The 17,378-nt window shown below is 35.9% G+C and overlaps 3 protein-coding genes across 5 annotated transcripts; all 3 read right to left on the reverse strand.

Moving 5' to 3' along the window:
* Positions 1-406: 406 nt before the first annotated feature.
* LOC113779183 (tetraspanin-19-like) lies at positions 407-3,903 on the reverse strand. Of its 3 annotated transcripts, none has more exons than XM_027324679.1 (5): positions 3,540-3,903; positions 2,900-2,979; positions 2,547-2,627; positions 1,981-2,085; positions 407-1,462 (listed from the first exon to the last, which is right to left on the reverse strand). In XM_027324679.1, exons 1-5 carry the CDS (start codon positions 3,574-3,576, stop codon positions 1,262-1,264), a joined length of 504 nt encoding a protein of 167 aa, XP_027180480.1. In that variant the 5' UTR covers positions 3,577-3,903; the 3' UTR covers positions 407-1,261. The 3 variants fall into 3 exon arrangements, with proteins under 3 accessions (XP_027180480.1, XP_027180481.1, XP_027180479.1); XM_027324680.1 differs by having other exon boundaries at positions 407-1,001; positions 2,900-2,999; XM_027324678.1 differs by having other exon boundaries at positions 2,900-2,999.
* Positions 3,904-8,114: 4,211 nt separating this feature from the next.
* Positions 8,115-13,420, reverse strand: LOC113779313 (eukaryotic translation initiation factor 3 subunit L). Its single transcript, XM_027324867.1, has 8 exons — positions 12,956-13,420; positions 12,511-12,669; positions 11,619-11,950; positions 10,491-10,830; positions 9,834-9,982; positions 9,632-9,725; positions 8,718-8,789; positions 8,115-8,636 (listed from the first exon to the last, which is right to left on the reverse strand). Exons 1-8 carry the CDS (start codon positions 13,319-13,321, stop codon positions 8,592-8,594), a joined length of 1,557 nt encoding a protein of 518 aa, XP_027180668.1. The 5' UTR covers positions 13,322-13,420; the 3' UTR covers positions 8,115-8,591.
* Positions 13,421-14,146: 726 nt separating this feature from the next.
* Positions 14,147-17,036, reverse strand: LOC113779314. Its single transcript, XM_027324868.1, has 3 exons — positions 16,429-17,036; positions 15,935-16,015; positions 14,147-15,098 (listed from the first exon to the last, which is right to left on the reverse strand). The coding sequence occupies exons 1-3, from the start codon at positions 16,835-16,837 to the stop codon at positions 14,680-14,682; spliced, it is 909 nt and encodes a 302-aa protein (XP_027180669.1). The 5' UTR covers positions 16,838-17,036; the 3' UTR covers positions 14,147-14,679.
* Positions 17,037-17,378: the final 342 nt, after the last annotated feature.

Consider the following 17,378-nt stretch of genomic DNA (forward strand, 5'->3'; position numbering starts at 1 on the left):
TTTATAATAATATTTTGGATGAAAAGATTACATCACAGTTTTTCTCAATAACCCAATTTTGGGTTCGTTAATTAAATCCTAAAATCCTGATGGTTAGTTGAAACGTCTTACTGCCCTATTTTGCCTTGAATGAATTTCCTCACCTTGCCCTATTTGGATTACTGTAAAAATGTTTTAAAAATTTATTAAAGAAGGTGGAAACTGGCCCGGTAGACCTTCACATTAGCATGTTCAACATCATCATCAATGGAAGTTTCAGAAGCGGGAAGCTTGAGCTTGCACGAGATATTTTCGAAATCCTCCTGTCAAAGGACTGCATCCTGATTGCAGTGATGATGTGCTGATAAGTGGCATTTGTGAAGCAGGGATGCTAAAGGAAGCTAAAGGGCATTTCATGAAAACGAAAGAAGACAGATGCTTGCCAAATGATCTTATACAGAATACTATTGTTCGTGGATTTCTTAAAGGGGGTGAATATCTTGAGACAAAAATGCATTTTCAGGAAATGCTTGACAAAGGGTTCTCACCTGATTCTTACACCGCGTCCATGCTGCTGGATTTGGATTTCACTGAAGGAAACAACCCCTAGTCTGCTTGATATGCTTCAAGTATTTGCTCCATGAGTGCGTTAAAGAACTAAGTAAAGCGATCGATGATTGATCATTTTATTGTCAGAGTCCCTAAGGTGCTGGTGTCATTGTGTCAAAAGGGATATGGTACAACTGGAGAAGCTGGTACATGAAATGGTGTTGGACAAAGAAATCCATTTTTCCAGATTGCAGAATGGACATCCTCTGGAATGATTCAACGAAGTCAGAGTTCTGATGAAGTTACCTATGCTGCACTAATGGATGGCTACTGTATGGTGCGCCAGATTCATGAGACTAGATTGACAATTCTTGAGTTTCAACATCACATCTAACTGCTGAAACTGTCAAAATATTGAAGGTTTTTGGGCATTTGTGTGATTAAGAAAATGGAAAGTAGGTGGCAACAGTCCCCTGCAAGTGACAGGTTAGTAAGCAGGGCCGTATGGCTAAAGAGAAATGGAAAATTAGACAACACTACATGGATTATTAACACAGTGCAACCAGCATCACTTCCAAAATTGCATGTTATCAGTAACTTCAAACCAAAGTCTATTCAAGTTTGCTTGTTAGTCGACTCAAAGCATTCTCTTCTTGTTTCTCTGTTTATAAACCACTCCATGAATCTGGATTTTCTTGCAGCCAGATAGTTGAGTTCACTTTGGCAGCTTGAATTAGGCGAATGAATTTCTTAGCGTTTGTCCAATATTATGAACCTGGAAAGACCTTTCAGGTAATCTGGTACAGTCACTTAATGATGAAGTACGATCATCCAAAAATGAGTATGTAAAGTTTGGGGGATCAGAGCTGCTGCAATGAAGGTTTGGTTCACATCCTACTGCCCATAGGATGCCAGCAAGCAAAGCAACAATCAGCTGAAAATATCACAAAAAAACAGTTCTCACTAAAACTGGGTGACAAGTTTCCTCAAAAAACATGTATTTAGATGGTTAGGTTTGTGAATCAAATATTGCTCATGAACATGCCATAAAGTAATCCGGTTTACCGGAAATATTTCTCATGCATTGGTTGTTTCTCACGTAGAAAACGGTTGCTAAATTCATTGAGCCTAATGAACCACTGAAACCACTGCCAAAGTTTATGAGAAACTTTCCCAGAAAAAGCAACTAGCATAAGTTTTTCAAATTCTTGTTAATCTACATGATGGCACTTTTCTCACCAAATGTAATTATTTCTCTTGCCAGTACATTACTATTATCAAAAACAATTCTAAGGGCTACAATCTGCATAAAATCAAATGATGTAGGTTGAGAATTGCAAACTTACATGGTATCTTTTGCAGTACAAATCATGGAAGCAATCAATTTATTATTAACTTTTAATTTTTCGAAAGCAGAGCATTTTGCTTCTCTCAATGGAAAAAGAATTTTACCTGGGCTACCAAAACTGAGATTGAAATCAGACAACACATTTCCACATGAAAGAGAACAAAATTCTTGAACTCTTCATGGTTCTCATCTATGTATATGGAAATTTGCTGTCAGAAGTGCAAAAAACATATGAACACGTTGTTAACTCGAACAATCTTGTCAAGTTAAAAGCAGTAGTAAAGCTAAACGAATTCTGAACTTTCCTGGCCCTAGAGGATTTTATAATTCAACAAATATATTTAAAATTCTGAACTAACATTCTTATTTCTGCTGCCAGTGATTATAGTAAAGGCAGATGACTTCTTGTTATCTTGATAAAAGCCGTGTAATTACTGCTACAAAGCCTATTGCAGGACTCAGATTGATGATATACTGGAAATCTCAAAAGCAATCTAAACAGTAAGACTAGCCTTTTACAAAATCAATTTTCATTCCGCCTAATGAAGTCTTTTATAAGGACAATCTCTTATAGCTTTGGTAATAACTAAAGTTTAACGAACTCAACAGGGAAGTGATAATTTGGAGACTGGTCAGAACTAGAAATTTTGACACAAAATTAGATACATACCATTTCCCAGTTGGTCTTGTAGAAGACTGTGACAATGATAACAGCTTGGACAAGAAGAAGAGAGCATATGGAAACAATATACTGAGGCATAGTTAAGATAACATAATATGCATATATGATGCATAATGAATAACATGATGTTTTGATCCACAATATGCATATATGATGCATAATGAATGACAAAATGTTTTGATCTTTATTTAGACAAGAATGTTAGAATGATTTCTTCCCTACATCATACTTCTATTCTTCAAAGGTCTTAACAGGATCAGAAAAGATTTTTAGTTTCACATGGCGCTGCAGAAAAAGATAACGAGTTGTTTAAACATCAGAAGCAACTTTTATGAGGATACCACGGCGAGGAGAGAATTGCTGATACAGTTAGCAATTGAATGTCCCAATAGTGTGCTCAAGCATACAACGATTCCCACACCTAAACATGTATAGATAAACCTGTTGATAAGAAGCTATAGTTTCTTCAGTTCTCTGCGAAAATCAACTAACTACATTGTACTACATCAACGAGAGAAGTCAAAATATGATTAAACACCAATTCTGAGTAGCAATGAAAACTGATAAGAGGTTTCTAGCATGACTTTTAACATCTAGTCAGCTAAAAGATCTGATTTCTAGGCCTGACCATTGACTTCCAATCAGCTAAAAGATCTAGTTCTGTCATGTCCTGCTAGATTTCGCTCTTTATGACATATTGCTATGGGTTTTTTACATTGTTGCCAAGAAGATGAAGTACAATTTATTCCTTAAGTGGAAAAATCCACTTAGATGGATTCTTGCATCTGAAAATGCAACCACATTTTTCTCGTTCACTTGACAACTTAGCACAATACGTTAATTGCATGTTGCTCCCAAGACAAAACATGCAACAACAGCATTTTTGCACTATACAATTTTCCTTTTTTGTTTTAAATCTTTCCAGCTTTTCTGCAAAGCAGAGACTCATAAATAAGAAAGGAGGAGAGAAAAAAGACATACCAAGGTGTAGGAACAGGTGATGCAAGATCCAACTCATCAACCCCGTCTTTCCACTTCTTCAGCAGCCAAAGAGAGTATACGATCATTGCAACTCCAATAGCATTAATAACGAAGTTGACAACCCTGATTGACCTGTGCAAATAACATCGGCTACAGCTTACCATTGCTGAACTCTGCAGAAATCTTTTGCCTCAAAATCAACAGTACTCATTGAACTACACGTTGAATTTAGTTTGGACCAGCAACCCTGCAAATGTGGATTGCAGCACAGAAAAGAACTCTTGTGGTCTTTGTAGAGGGAGATGAAGGAAACCCCTCTGTGGAATGGTACCCTCTGTGGAATGGTAGTTAGATGGCCGCTGGAAATTCACAGGCCAAAAATGGACTCTGGACTATTGTGGCTTATTACAGTATCATGTAATATTGGTCTACGCTCTCAGGGCCAAAATGTACACGGAATTACCTCGACAATTGTCATTCAGAAATTAAAGAATTAGAGTGACAGAACACCTTATTTCTTTTAAGGGATAATTTCAGAAACCTCCCTTGAGGTTTCTGACCATTGTACTGCCATCCCTCAAAAGTTTTAAAAATATCACTTATCTCTCCTATAAGCTATTTGGGGTCCAATGCTTACCGGATGGATGGTGAAATGACTTTACTATCCTTACAACTCTGAAAATATTACGTACTTATATGGAGAGAAACAATTGAGTCACTTGTACTAAATTAACCATGATTTGCAATATAAAAAATTTTAAAATCTTGAATACTAAAATTTATAACGATAATTGTTAACATTTTAAAATTCTTTTTTTGTATTTTAGTAGTTCTTGTAATTTCTTTCGCCTAAAAAAAAGATTAAAATTTCTATTGAAATATTATTATTTCATAAATTTTTCATAAGAATAACAAGATGAATATGAAAATACACAAAAAGGAGTAAAGTATATTAAAATATGTTTACAATTAGATTTTATTAAGTTATGGATAAAATATAACTACACATAATCCACTCTTTCCTTTCTTTTCCAAACTATTTGGTGTGTTTTTTCTTTTCTTTGTGTACATTATCCAAACAAGATGGTTAGAAAAAAAAATTTCTACTTTGATTTATTTGCTTTGCCATTAAAATCATACCTTCATTAATCCAATCGTTGCTTGAGAGTTTTTTTTTTAATTACAAATGATGGAAATTTCTTGCTAATCATCTGAAATAATGGACACCGTAAGTTAAAGAAATAATTCAACAAAGATAACATATTTTAGCATATTCTATATTTTTTATCATTAGCCATCTATTGTGATGTTTTTTCTTGAAAAGATCATACTTTATCTTGTTCAACTCCTTTTCAAAATCTTTCAAATTCTGATACTAAGAGTTTAGGAAATTTACATATAAATCTTGATTCCAAATTAATAAGTTTTCCTCTCCAATACTTTGATTTTGTTATTTTATATAGTTCTATAAAAAATAGTCATTGTTACTAAATTCTATTATACTTATGCTAGAGTTTAGTTCTTAGTTTCTATTTTTAACTAATATTTCCTTTTGATTCTAAGTCAACCAACTAGTAATAAGTTAAAGGGTACTTTTGGTATGAAATATTCTTCTCACTCTTGAAATCTTTTTTTTATTGTTGATTTTTTTGAATTGGGTTAATTTGTTACAAGAACATTATTTTTAAGGAAGGTTAATAATATTTTAAAAATCTCAAGGAAGGACAGTGAAACTGTAGAAACCTCAGTGGAGGTTTCTGAAATTATCCCTTCTTTTAAATCTTATAGAAGTCTTAACTGATGCTGCACCAAACTGTTCCGCTATTATGTTATGCCACCCCAAATATCTGTAAATTCATGTGCCCACCTACCAGTGTCAGTTTGGAACTGAGAGGATACACCTTCCCATCATTCAAGTCAACAAAATTGTTTGTCCTGAAGCTGGTTTTGGGCCTTAGCCTAAGCCCTTAGGTTATAAGAGAAAGCATTCTTTATTTGGTAGTACGCGTTTGAGGGTTGTCTTGTGTTATGCTCCAAATTTATGGCGGGCAACTGCCCTGGATTCTTTAGGGATAATTTCAGAAACCTCTCTGAGGTTTCTGACAGTTTCACTGACCTCCCATGAGGTTTTTAAAATGTCAAAAACGTCCCCTAAAACTAGAGGTGTCAAAATGGGTGATTTGGGCGGGTTTGGGTTGGGTAAAATGGGTAATGGGTATAAGTGAGTCAACCCATTTATACCCATCTAATTAAATGGGTATAAATGGGTAAGTCAAAAAATGAATTGGGTAACCCAATTACCCATTTATAACCCATTTATTTTAATTTTTTGTAAATTCATTTAAATTCATTATTGCAAACTAAGTTATCAATTTATACCGCTCTTTGTACCCATCATTAGTTTTAAATATTTACTTATAATGTTCAATAAGCCTAATTACCAAATTTTTTTCATTTATACTCTATTTCACAAAATTACATATTATTTAATAATTGAATAATAAGAATATAAAATTTTGAACTAAGTACTACAAAAGTTAATATAAAAATTTAATCCAAAAATTTTTAACCCCTAACATTTTTTCCATATATAAATTTAAAATGTCATTTTAGAAAGATAAGAAAAGAGGCTCAAATTTATCATAAATTGGTAATGCCGAAAAATGAGCAAGTTAACAAACTAAGAGAAAACAAAATGACAAAATAAAACCAACAAATAATAATAATAATAATGAAACAAAAGTAGTTAACATCATGACAAAATGAAAATTTTGAAAAAAAAAATGGGTGGGGGAAAAAGAGATTTAGGGGAAGAAAATTAAATGGGTTAATTGGGTTTGATGGGTTATCCAATAATACCCATTTAATAAATGGATATTATTGGGTAACCCATTTATACCCATATACAAAAATTTAAGATACCCATACCCATCTATTCATGGGCGAGTATGGGTAAATTTATTTAAGTGGGTTGATTTGCCACCTCTACCTAAAACTAATTAGCTAGTAACAAATCAGCCCAATTCAAATACAAAAATAATATAAAATTGGTATTAGGAGAGAAAAAGCAATTTGATTCCATAACTACCCTTAAGTTTTGCATTAGATAGTTAATTTACTATGAACAATATATATCTATTTTAACTTTATCAAATGTGAGGCAGTGTAAGTGAAATTGCTTACAAAAGCAAGGCTTCAATTTCAAGATTGTGTAACTATCACCACATTCATAGAGAGTAAATAAAAGATCAGGCTTTCTAACTCTACAACAAATTTAGCAACTCAAAGTCTCATCTAGATATTGCATGTGTAATATCATACCATTACATGTATTATAACACATTAGTTGCATACTCTTATAAGAGAAACAAAGCTTGTAAACCCTGTTATAACCTGAATTTCAATTTAAAAAAGACCATTTGTTGAATAATCACAAATAAGAAAAAATTTGTCATTATTAAAAGGTTTTTCAATTTAGTTGCATACAACTAACAATCTTTACCTATATTTCATACAATACCAATATCTATTTTCCATGACAATAAAAGTAACAATTAGGAAAAAAAAAAGAAAAAACAATAAAATTGAATACAAATCATCAACTAGAGCAAATCATATAGAACATAATAAATTTTGAGAAAAATTTGAGAGCAAATTTCCTCTTCAAGTCTCCTAAATCCTTATATATGCCTAAAGAAGCTATATTTCTCTTATTCCACAAAAACCACTAGAATTTGAATCACTACTTCTACTTACACACATCAATTATCAATCATAGAAAGACGCTTATTTTTGGCTCCCCTTTTGTAATGGTATATTAGAAATTTTTAAAAAAAAAAACTAACAAATTGTCATCGATCATAGGGGAAGGAGGTGGTCGGGGAGAGTGGGGAAAGGGGGAGAGGGGAGTGGAGGATGAGAGGAAGGAGGAGAGGGGGAGGGAGGAGAGAAAGAAAAGAAAAAAAAAAGAAAAAGAAAAAAATGGTGGCTGAAAGCCGGTGGCTCTAGTAGTGGTGGGTTGAGGTGGGAGGAGGAAGAAAAAAAGTAGAAAGAAGGGAATTTTTTTGTATGTTTTTGAATATTGTAAAGTGTGTATTTTTCAAAATTTTAAAAATTTTTGAAATTATTGTAGTTAAAGTTGTTAAAAATCTTGTAGGAGAAAAACTTGACAAAAAACTTATTTGCTAAATAGATAACTAGTTAATAACAATTTAACTAATCATGTGAACATAATTGTCAAATACCTCTTAAGTTGTGTGGGTAATTAAGTCATTTCCCTATAATTGATGCAACAATTAGATTCCATTGACCTGATAGAGGAGGTTTCTAATATTTTAGAAACCCCAGTGGAGGACAGTGAGATTGTTAAAAACCTCAAGAGAGATTTCTGAAATTATCCCTATTCTTTAAAATAATGAGTACAAAGAGGACGGAGTTATTTTCGTAATTTTCTAGAGTGGGAATTCTATTGAAACTCGAGAAGTTCAGTGCAAGGTAGGGCACCAACCATACTGACTCGCACAAACCAAGCCGACCCATAGACTCATATCTTGGAATTATTCAAGGCTCAAAAGCAACAACCACATCCTGAGAGCATGTTCCACCAAACTGAAACTGTAAGCTACGACATGCCAATACTACTTGGGGAAGGAATCACCAGTGCCGCGTATTACAGACCCGAAATAAGGCGTGTTTTCTTCTCTATTTGGAAATAAATTACAATATAGAAAAACTAGAAATTGTACACTTGGGAAAAATAAAAAACAAAAAAAGCAGCCTCAGTGAAGGGACGCGACCAAGGGAAAGTGTCTCTTTCAGTCATCCATTCCCTCGCTTAACCCCACCAACCCTCGCTCCCATCTTTCCCCAAAACTCAGCCCCATCCCATCCAAGCAAAAAATAATAGCCACAAATGATGGAACTCAGTTCCTCTAAGAAAAGAAAATCAGTCCATTTTTCATCTCATTCTTTTCCTCAAGTTTCTGGGAGGTGGAAGCCAAGCTAATTAAAATGTTCTGCCGCACAAAAATGGCTGTAGCTCCAGTCCAGAACTCACTCCAACTTTACCCTGTCGACATCGGTCATCACGCCTTCAAGCTGTACGAGAACAGGCATCAGCATGCAAACTACAGGAAAGTAACGGGTACGTTTTATGAGCATCAGTTGAGATGCAAGTACCTTGACAATTTGACGCAGAAAATAATCCCCATACCGCTTAGCTGGTTTAGATTCTATAACATGAATCATGTCCTAAAACCAAAAAAAATGCATCAGATAGATGAACAGAAAGCTATAGTTAACACGCATTTGACTTCTAAATGCTTCACAGTTTAAACAAAATGGGCTCTAAATAAATTTTGATGGTCTTCAATTAGAATTGTGCCATTCACTAGATGTCTTTCTGCAGGTTCCAAAACTTCAATTCATGATCCACCACAAATATCCAAGACAGTGAAATGTAGACTGCAGTAATATCGGTCTGTCCTACACAGCATAAAAAAGCAAGCATATTCCTGGTGAGCATACTTGCACGCCACATGAGGCTGCGACCACCTTGAACTCATTTTCACTCAATTTGGCTATGCTCAATTCATACTCAACAATAAACAACCTCAATCAGATTTTCTAAACAAAGTTCAGGACCATGGGGCTAGGATGGAATCAGTGAGCAAATTTGAGTTGAACTGTCAAGCTTAACAGCTATACAATCATAACAAGCTCAGGCTTATAACATCAACTAGAATTTATACGATCATAACAAGCTCAGGCCTATAACATCAACTAGACTTTCTGTATAGATGCACGAACAGAACATGTTGTGCCTGCAAGGCTTGACCTCCAAAATGGCAAGTTGAACCCTAATAACTGCCAAAGCTCAGGATGCCTATAGGCTTCAGATTGTGTCAGTGCCCACAAGACACTGACCAAATTTGCTACTAAACAAGCTTACCCACTATACTATTTAATTCGTTCAAAATGGTTTGCTCCGAGATTTAACCATTCTTTCTTAATTTTAAATGCAACAGGCATGGATGTGTCAAGGTATGTGCATAGGACAGAAGCACAACACTACATCCAGAGTTACAACTTACATCATCTACATAAAAGTCAACATCAGCATTGGAGCTGATCTTTCCATCAGAATCAACAGCGTGTGTTTTGTGCTTGTATGTCAACAAAATTGTCCTGCACACCATTAACTTCAAACAGTAAGAAAATCAACTTTTAAAAATAAGGAAAAGAAACATATAAGTTTTGAACAAGGAAAAGAAACATATAAGTTTTGTCCCTGACCTTAAAGTAGGTTCATCCACTTCCAGGTAAGTAGCAAGCTTGCCCATGGAGATCGTTGAGTAAACTTTTAAAAATGTTCGAACACCTGATAATAATTGTTGCTGTTTCACTTCATAAAGAAACAGCTTCAACTGAAGCCTATAGGCATCCTGAGATTTAGAAATAAACAAATGGATGATAGATGCCAATAATTCACAATATTAACAGCACATGCATAATGCTTAAGCTGTCTAAGAACAGCCTAAAATTAATAGGTCAACCAAGAAACTACAAGACAGACTATTTTTTTTTGGGACTGCCCATCCCACAGATCACCGTTTCTGGCACGTGAAATGACATAAAACTTTCAAATATGTTTCAACAAACATGAACAGTGGTCAAAATTACACCGACCACCATATATCAGACCATGGTATTGCTAACAATTGCAACGTTCAAAGGAACACCATCAGGTGTTACTAGATACTTAAGATAACAAAGGCATGAGGAATTCACATGCTTTTTTTGTTGCACTCATTCAAGAGTGTGTCTGCTTCTGTGTCTCCCCCCCCCCCCCTCAAAGTTCTCCTTTTGGAGAGCCTGCTGCTGATTAAAGCACAGAAGATTGCCAGTCCATTGATTGCAGGCTTATTTAAGTACGATAAGGGACAATCATACCTGATTGTAGTTTACAAGAGGCTCCTCAAAACTAGGAGCAGATGGAGTGATGAACTTGGGACATGCATAGGAGAAAAGCTCATCATATAGTGCAAACGCCTCATCGTCAAATCTCTGCATTCTCAACATTTTTTCACCATATTTCTCACGTAATTGGGAGTTCACAGTCTCCTCAACAAGCTTCACTTGAGGGCAAAGGGATAAAGAAATAGCCAGCAAGGCATACATCTGCTCATTCTTCTTCAGTATCTGCTCATATTGTGGGGATTTCTGGTGATATTGCTTAGTCTTATAAATATATAACAGAATTTTGTTGAACTCTCTAATGGCATCCACATATCTGTCAACAAAGGAAGAACAAAATTTATTAACTAAATTAACAACAAAAAAAATTTTCCCCAAAACAGCAAACAAATGTATCTATCTAGATTATCATAGAAATGAGCAGCAAAGCAATCACTTGTTGACTGTAAAATGGAAGATGATTGTTCATCACATCAAAATTTTTAAGGGTTTCATCACAAATTCAAACTTCTCTTCACATCACTGAAGTACTTTCAAGTTCAGCCTATATCAGGCAGACCTTTTTTTTACACACAAAATCAAACCTCACAAAGAAAAGAAGTAAGGAGCAGAAGCAGCACTTAGATGCCAGCTAGAACCCTGCGCCATTGAAGACTTATGATGCTGAAAAGAAATGGCACAATTATAGGAAAACATTTATTATAGACTGACAAAAGCGAAGCAGTATAATCTCCTATGTGCTTGGTAATACAGCAGAAGATGATAACGCTCTTTCCCAACAAGCATTTTTCAACTGTACTATTTCTATCATTCAGTGAAAATCTACTAACAAAATGATACGTGGAGAGGGGGAACTTTAAAAAAAAAATGCTTCTTCTAGACTAGATATTAAAAATATTCTCCAAATAACAACTTTTCAATGTAGCCCAGTTCAATATTACCTAAACAAGTTCAGCAACAAAACAAAAAATAATGATTGGAAATATGAGGCAATACAGACAAATCACAGTTTGACAATTTATATTTCTGAAACATATTAAAGAATTAGATAAGCAGCTTGAACGAGAAGCAACATATTTGGTTTGAGTCATGGGACCAGCATACCTCCTCAGCATAAGATTGGCAAACCCGTAATGATATATTGTGGCAATGTGACTTCCAATTACGCTGGTGTATACACCTTGTTGACTTAAATCAATTGGAAGTAAGCACTTTAGGCCAGTGTGATAATCGCCCAGCAAACAGTGAACTCTAAGCAAACCTATCATGCTAAAGTACCCCAAGACCTTCAAAACATTGCTTCCACCATTGTAATCATATCCATCAGTAGCAGTAAACTGTTCAAGCCCTTCCTTCTCTTGCTCCAGGATTTGAATAATCATAGATTTCTCCACAAGAGCTTGCAAGAAGTTAAGAACACCATAGACGTTCCATGCCTGAAAGAAAGAAATGTTAACATCAGGGGGTAAACAGTTTGACTTCCCAATGCAAATACCATTATCTCTAACATCATATGTAAACATAAAATCTATAAATTTCAGGAAAAAAAAAGTAACATCTTAAATAGAAGCACAAGGTGACTTTATCATGGTGATGATTTATTAGTTATCTTTAAAAAAATCCAGATTGTACCACAAACACAAAAATAAATATATAACAGGATTATACATGAAAAGTACCAAAGAAAGGGGGGCTCTACCGTTATGAAATGTTCTAAAGATAAAAACAACAAAAAACTGATAATTCGACAAGTAGTTTCTTCCCACCATTTTCATTTAGAAAGGAATTGTTACTGAAGGATAATGACAATACAACATCCTGTAAAACCTAAGTGAAAATGATTGCCAGGTCATATAACAATAATTAAGAAAACAGACTTGCAAGTAACAATAAAGAAACAAATTAAACCCACTACTACTATTTTTTTAGATGTGTATGATTCTGGAATAACATCTTGTCATGGGAGATAAAGAAATCAGGAATTAGTTAGCCACACCTGATCAAACTGCTTCAGAAGCGCAATCTCCTGCTCTGTCTTGTTCTTCATCTTTGCCCGATATTGACAGAATGACTGAAACTGGTAGACAAACTCATCCACCATATCCCACAACCACTGGTTTGGCAATTGCATATTCACCACCCCATGCAATACCACCTACATGCATCCCATCCAAAATTTACACAAATTTCGTCACATTTAGCTGAAATAACTTATAAAAAAATCACGCAGCCCCACCTCAGGCCCATAAACAACATAGAAACGAAATCTTAAATATTTTAAGATTTCAATCCAATACTTTGAAATAATCAAATCAATAATCATAATTAACCCAAACTGAACCAAAAAAGTTATACAAGAGGCGAATCAACAACGAAAGTGTATTAAGCTAAAATTTACAAACCAAAAAAAAAAAGCTTTTTTCCGAATGAGGAAATCTGACCTGGAAGAGGCTGCAGTAATTATCCCAAGAATCAATCCTCTGCTTGAGAGTAGGGGAGAGTCTAGCATAAAGGTGCCGGAACCACATTTCACGGTAGAGAAGGCAGAAAACGTGGTCGTTATCAACGAAAGGCGCGACGGCGTCGACGGAGGGCCAGGGGACGTCTTTGAACATACGTTCGCTTAGGGTTTGGAAAGAGTTCTCGTACATCTGGTGAATCTCGTAGACATTCTTCTCTCTAATGTGCCTGTATAGATGGACTACGAAGGATTTTACCGGGTCCGGCACGAAGCTCGGGTCGTAACTCAGTGAGTCTGGTCCGGATTGCTGCTGGTGCCCGTCTTCGTAATCGTACGGCATCGCCATGGTTTGGTTGGGAAGCTTGTGTGTTTGTATGTGATAGACAAGAGAGACTAGGGTTTATCGGAAAGTCGGGGGTTAGATTTTGATGAAGAAGAAAGTGAAGATGGGGCCATGGAGGGTAGCTTTTGGTGTAGAAGGACGATGTTGTTAAACCGAGAAGAAGAGCCCAATGGGCTCCAATTGGGCTTCCATGGGAAACGGAAAGTGGCGGAATAAGGATCGTTACCTATGGGCCTAAAACAGGAGATACTGATCGTCTGCCCTGCTTCTTGTGTACCCAGAAACCAAGGACGCTAAGAAACTTCAGAGCCTAAATCTCAGCCCGTTTGTCGCGTGTTGGGAAAATAAATACAACTGTTCATTTGGCAAAATTGAAATAACCTCTTTGGCATACAAGTTTTCGGCCAAGATCTTCCACAAGTTTTTTAAAAATTTGATATAATAACCTCAAAAAATTCTTCAAAATTTTTAAATTATACATTTCAAAATATTTAAAAATTTACACACTTCAAAAAATTTTCCTACAACTTCTTTAGTAAATTGCAGTAAAATTTCAGACAAATATCCAAAAAATTTATTTGCCCAATGCGAGCATTATTATTATTTTTTTCTTTAGATAGGAGGTATTGAATTTAGAACTTTTTTTCTTTTTCCTTTTTGTATGCAGGTGTGCCTTCCAAGTTGGGCAAACTGGAAAGTTCTAGAAAGTAACAATTTTGGTCATTGTCGACAGAAAATAGCAAACAAGTTTCATCCTTAAAAACTATCTAGGTAACAGGTAAGCTGCCTGAGGCAAGAAATTCAGAGAGTTGCAGTATGAACCTCGAATTCGGCAACATTGACCTTCCTGCACTTAGGCCACTGTCCCATTGAAGAGAAGCATCATATGGTAGAAGTACAAAAACCTCAACATCATGATACTGACATGAGAAAACTACCAGTTTGCAAAGCTGTTATCAGTTCTAACCTCTAAATACCATTTAGCCTTGCAACTCTGGCATTCCAGAATGCCAGGGGCACACTATCCATTATAATTGCCAAGTTAGAGCTGATTCAGCCCTAAACAGAAGCCTAGCACTGCTAACACAGCTGCACATTAAAACACATGCTTTCTTTCTGTATATTCAAAGCAAGTAGGTCTGTACAACTTTGCTAATTTTGTACACAACTATGGGTATTACCAAAAAACCGACTACTTTAGCAGCATGACAACCTCGTGTCAACATTGATGCTGTACCATTAGCTTGAGCACATCATCCAGGAAAAAGACTAGGATTCCCATGATGCTCAATCAGTGCCAAAATTTCCAGGCACATGCTGGATAGTGGCCAAGTTAAAATGGTGTTAGTAAAAGATCATCTTTACACTCTTTGCCGGGCAGAATTGGTCCTTGACAAATTTGGAACTTCCTGATAGTCATCAGGTTCATCTTCCTCATCAGATGATAATAAAGATGGGCCCATCCACGCCTTAAAACCTTCATTGACACGTCTCTCCACTTCAGGTGTGACTTCAAGTGGGTGTGCTTCAAGCATTTCTACACCAAGATTCTGCCCCGTAAAATTACTTTCATCAAGAACTGCAGCAGCTTTTCTCCTTAAAAAGAATGCAGTTCCCCCATATAAAATGACAAGCCCCCAAGATGCAGTCTCATAGCACCAAAACAAGGGCACAGAGCATCTGCTCCCCAGCGTAAGAAGGGTTGAACCAAGAAACAGAGCAAGGAGACCAAAAATGATTGCAAATGCAAGATTTAAAATGGACAGACAGCGCACTCCACCTGTAAATGGAAAGCAGAGAAATTACAGGACACAATCAAGTTGGAATGGATAAGCAAAGCTGCCTTATCTAGTAAACTAACAAGATAGAAATAGCCACGCTACTTCAGATACACACAAGTAGTACAAAAAAGAAAACAACTATTCCACTAGCTTGATGAGGCTTACTTTTGTCACCCAATCTAGCCAGTCTAATCACAGACAATGGTCCATGTGAGTGTAATTTTTAATATGGAGAAAAGTAATCTGGTAAAGAGACAGGCTTATGCCAATGTTAGGTGACATGAACATTTGTTGGCACAAAAATCAGCATCTCCACTGTCAGTATAGCAATCATAAACCGAGCTGAAAGCAATGCAGCAAATCATACAAAGAGAGCACAAAAATGATATTTTACAGTTTAAGATTCAGACTCATGCTGAAATAAACATCAGCCAAAAAATTAAATAAAACAAAAAAATTAGATGCACAGAGAAGAGGGACGATAACGGCAGGAATATTGAACTGCAAAGCACAACGGGGATACAAAAGAAAAGAGGAAAGAAGTTTAACATTTGAATCATGACTGAATGCCTTGAGTTGTCCAGCCAGTTAAATGTCGTTCTAAAGTTTTGAAACATGAATTGCATGAATTATGTGTTTTGTCAACAAGATTAGTCCCTTTCAAACCATAATAAACAGGTCTTCCAAGTGTCCTAGCTCCAGCCATACAACATAGAAGTAACCAATATTGCTTCTGCACAAGAGGGGCAAAAGCCTGGTACCGTACAAGCATTCCATTAAAAGCATATCCCTTCTCAAAGAGCAGAGAATGGCAAAATAGAATATAAAAGCATACCCCTTCTAGAAGCACAGTAATTATTCTCGACAACCCTCAAGCATCCATGTCTTACTGGAGCAGTATAAGCAACAATGATTCCTGCAGAACAATAATAAATTGCAGGTCAGAAAGCACACAACCATCACAATGATCTAGAACAAAATTGATCAAATCACATGTGTCTCCACTGCAAACTGCCATGTTAATCATTTGTCTCCACTCTCCACCATAGAATAACACTTTACGAATTTTAGTTCGTTTCTTAAAGTTGGCAATTCTTCGAATAATAGCATTGGTTGGATCAATTACTGAATAGACGGATCAAATTTTTACGAAAGCAGAATCTACTTGTATCAAGAAAATGATCACCAAATATCATCACAAGATCTAATTATATTCACATACTAATAATATCTGATATCAAAGCTGATCAGTAATCAAATTAATCCAACCAAACATTTCAAAAACTATATACAATAAAATAATTTTAAAAAATGGTTGCGATCTCTCACCTGCAAGAAGATAAACTACAGAAGCCCCGAAAAGAAAAGCCGAGGGGACAAACACCACCATCCAATAGTAGTCCACAGTCTCCTGATCCGTGAGATAAAACGCGCCAGGAAAAAGATCCGAATCCCCACCACCGCCACTTCCGCCATGAACAGCCGCGGGGGAAGTTACATTAATCGGAAGAGGCTGAATTCTTAGGTCATTACAAAACGGGCGGTTCAAGGGATCAATCGGAAAAACTATATTCAAGCTAATAATAGTGGAAATCAAAATCACAACAGAAATTAAACCCAGCAAAAATAACGCTAATGGACGTTGTAATTTATGCCAGGCCTTGTCTTCTTCGCGAAGACTCTGGTACTCGTACTTGGGCATGAATGCTTGCCGCAAAGCATCGCCTATTAATGCCATTTCTTCTTTTTCTGTATGATTCTGGAGTGAACTATGTGAAAGGCATAGAGTACAACATAACAGGGGTGCAGGAGGACTGTGTGTTGTGCGTGTTTTTTGGGGCTAGGGTTTGCAGGAACGGAGGAAGGAGGAGAAGAAGGCCTGGAAAATGGGGTTTAATTGGTTGGGTGGAGGAGTCCGAGATGGTACTTGAGTTTGTTGGGGGGCTTGGTTTGTTCGAGAGGAAATGGGCAACAGGGAGAGGTGGTTTTGTCTGTTTAATCTTTGATGATTAATTCTGGTTAGCTTTGTGATTACCCTGACGCCTTTACTTTTCATTCTATTTTGTTTTATATTTTTGGTTTTTGTTCTTCAATTTGTAGTTCTTAATAGTAGAAGATTAGTATTTTTTTTTTTTTTTTGCTTATTACTAGCACAAACAAAAAGAATCAAAAGGGTCTTTTTCTCCTTTCATTTTAGCATTAAAATTTTTCTTTTTTGTATTCTAATTTGTGGTTAGTGTTGTAAACGAGTTAGTTGTGGCTCGAATTAAAATATATGC

The sequence above is a fragment of the Coffea eugenioides genome, chromosome 8 (assembly GCF_003713205.1).
Source record: "Coffea eugenioides isolate CCC68of chromosome 8, Ceug_1.0, whole genome shotgun sequence".
Taxonomy (NCBI): domain Eukaryota; kingdom Viridiplantae; phylum Streptophyta; class Magnoliopsida; order Gentianales; family Rubiaceae; genus Coffea; species Coffea eugenioides.

Coding starts and splice junctions, on each gene's coding strand:
- LOC113779183 (XM_027324678.1), bottom strand. CDS start 3,703: ATGGTAAGCTGTAGCCGATGTTATTTGCACAGGTCAATCAGGGTTGTC. Junction 2,628..2,899: donor GCAATTCTCTCCTCGCCGTG/GTATCCTCATAA, acceptor ACTATGCCTCAG/TATATTGTTTCCATATGCTC. Junction 2,086..2,546: donor ACAAGACCAACTGGGAAATG/GTATGTATCTAA, acceptor CACTTCTGACAG/CAAATTTCCATATACATAGA.
- LOC113779313 (XM_027324867.1), bottom strand. CDS start 13,321: ATGGCGATGCCGTACGATTACGAAGACGGGCACCAGCAGCAATCCGGA. Junction 12,670..12,955: donor ATTACTGCAGCCTCTTCCAG/GTCAGATTTCCT, acceptor GGATGCATGTAG/GTGGTATTGCATGGGGTGGT. Junction 9,726..9,833: donor GTGGATGAACCTACTTTAAG/GTCAGGGACAAA, acceptor AATGGTGTGCAG/GACAATTTTGTTGACATACA.
- LOC113779314 (XM_027324868.1), bottom strand. CDS start 16,837: ATGGCATTAATAGGCGATGCTTTGCGGCAAGCATTCATGCCCAAGTAC. Junction 16,016..16,428: donor TGTAGTTTATCTTCTTGCAG/GTGAGAGATCGC, acceptor ATTGTTCTGCAG/GAATCATTGTTGCTTATACT. Junction 15,099..15,934: donor TTACTGTGCTTCTAGAAGGG/GTATGCTTTTAT, acceptor TTCCATTTACAG/GTGGAGTGCGCTGTCTGTCC.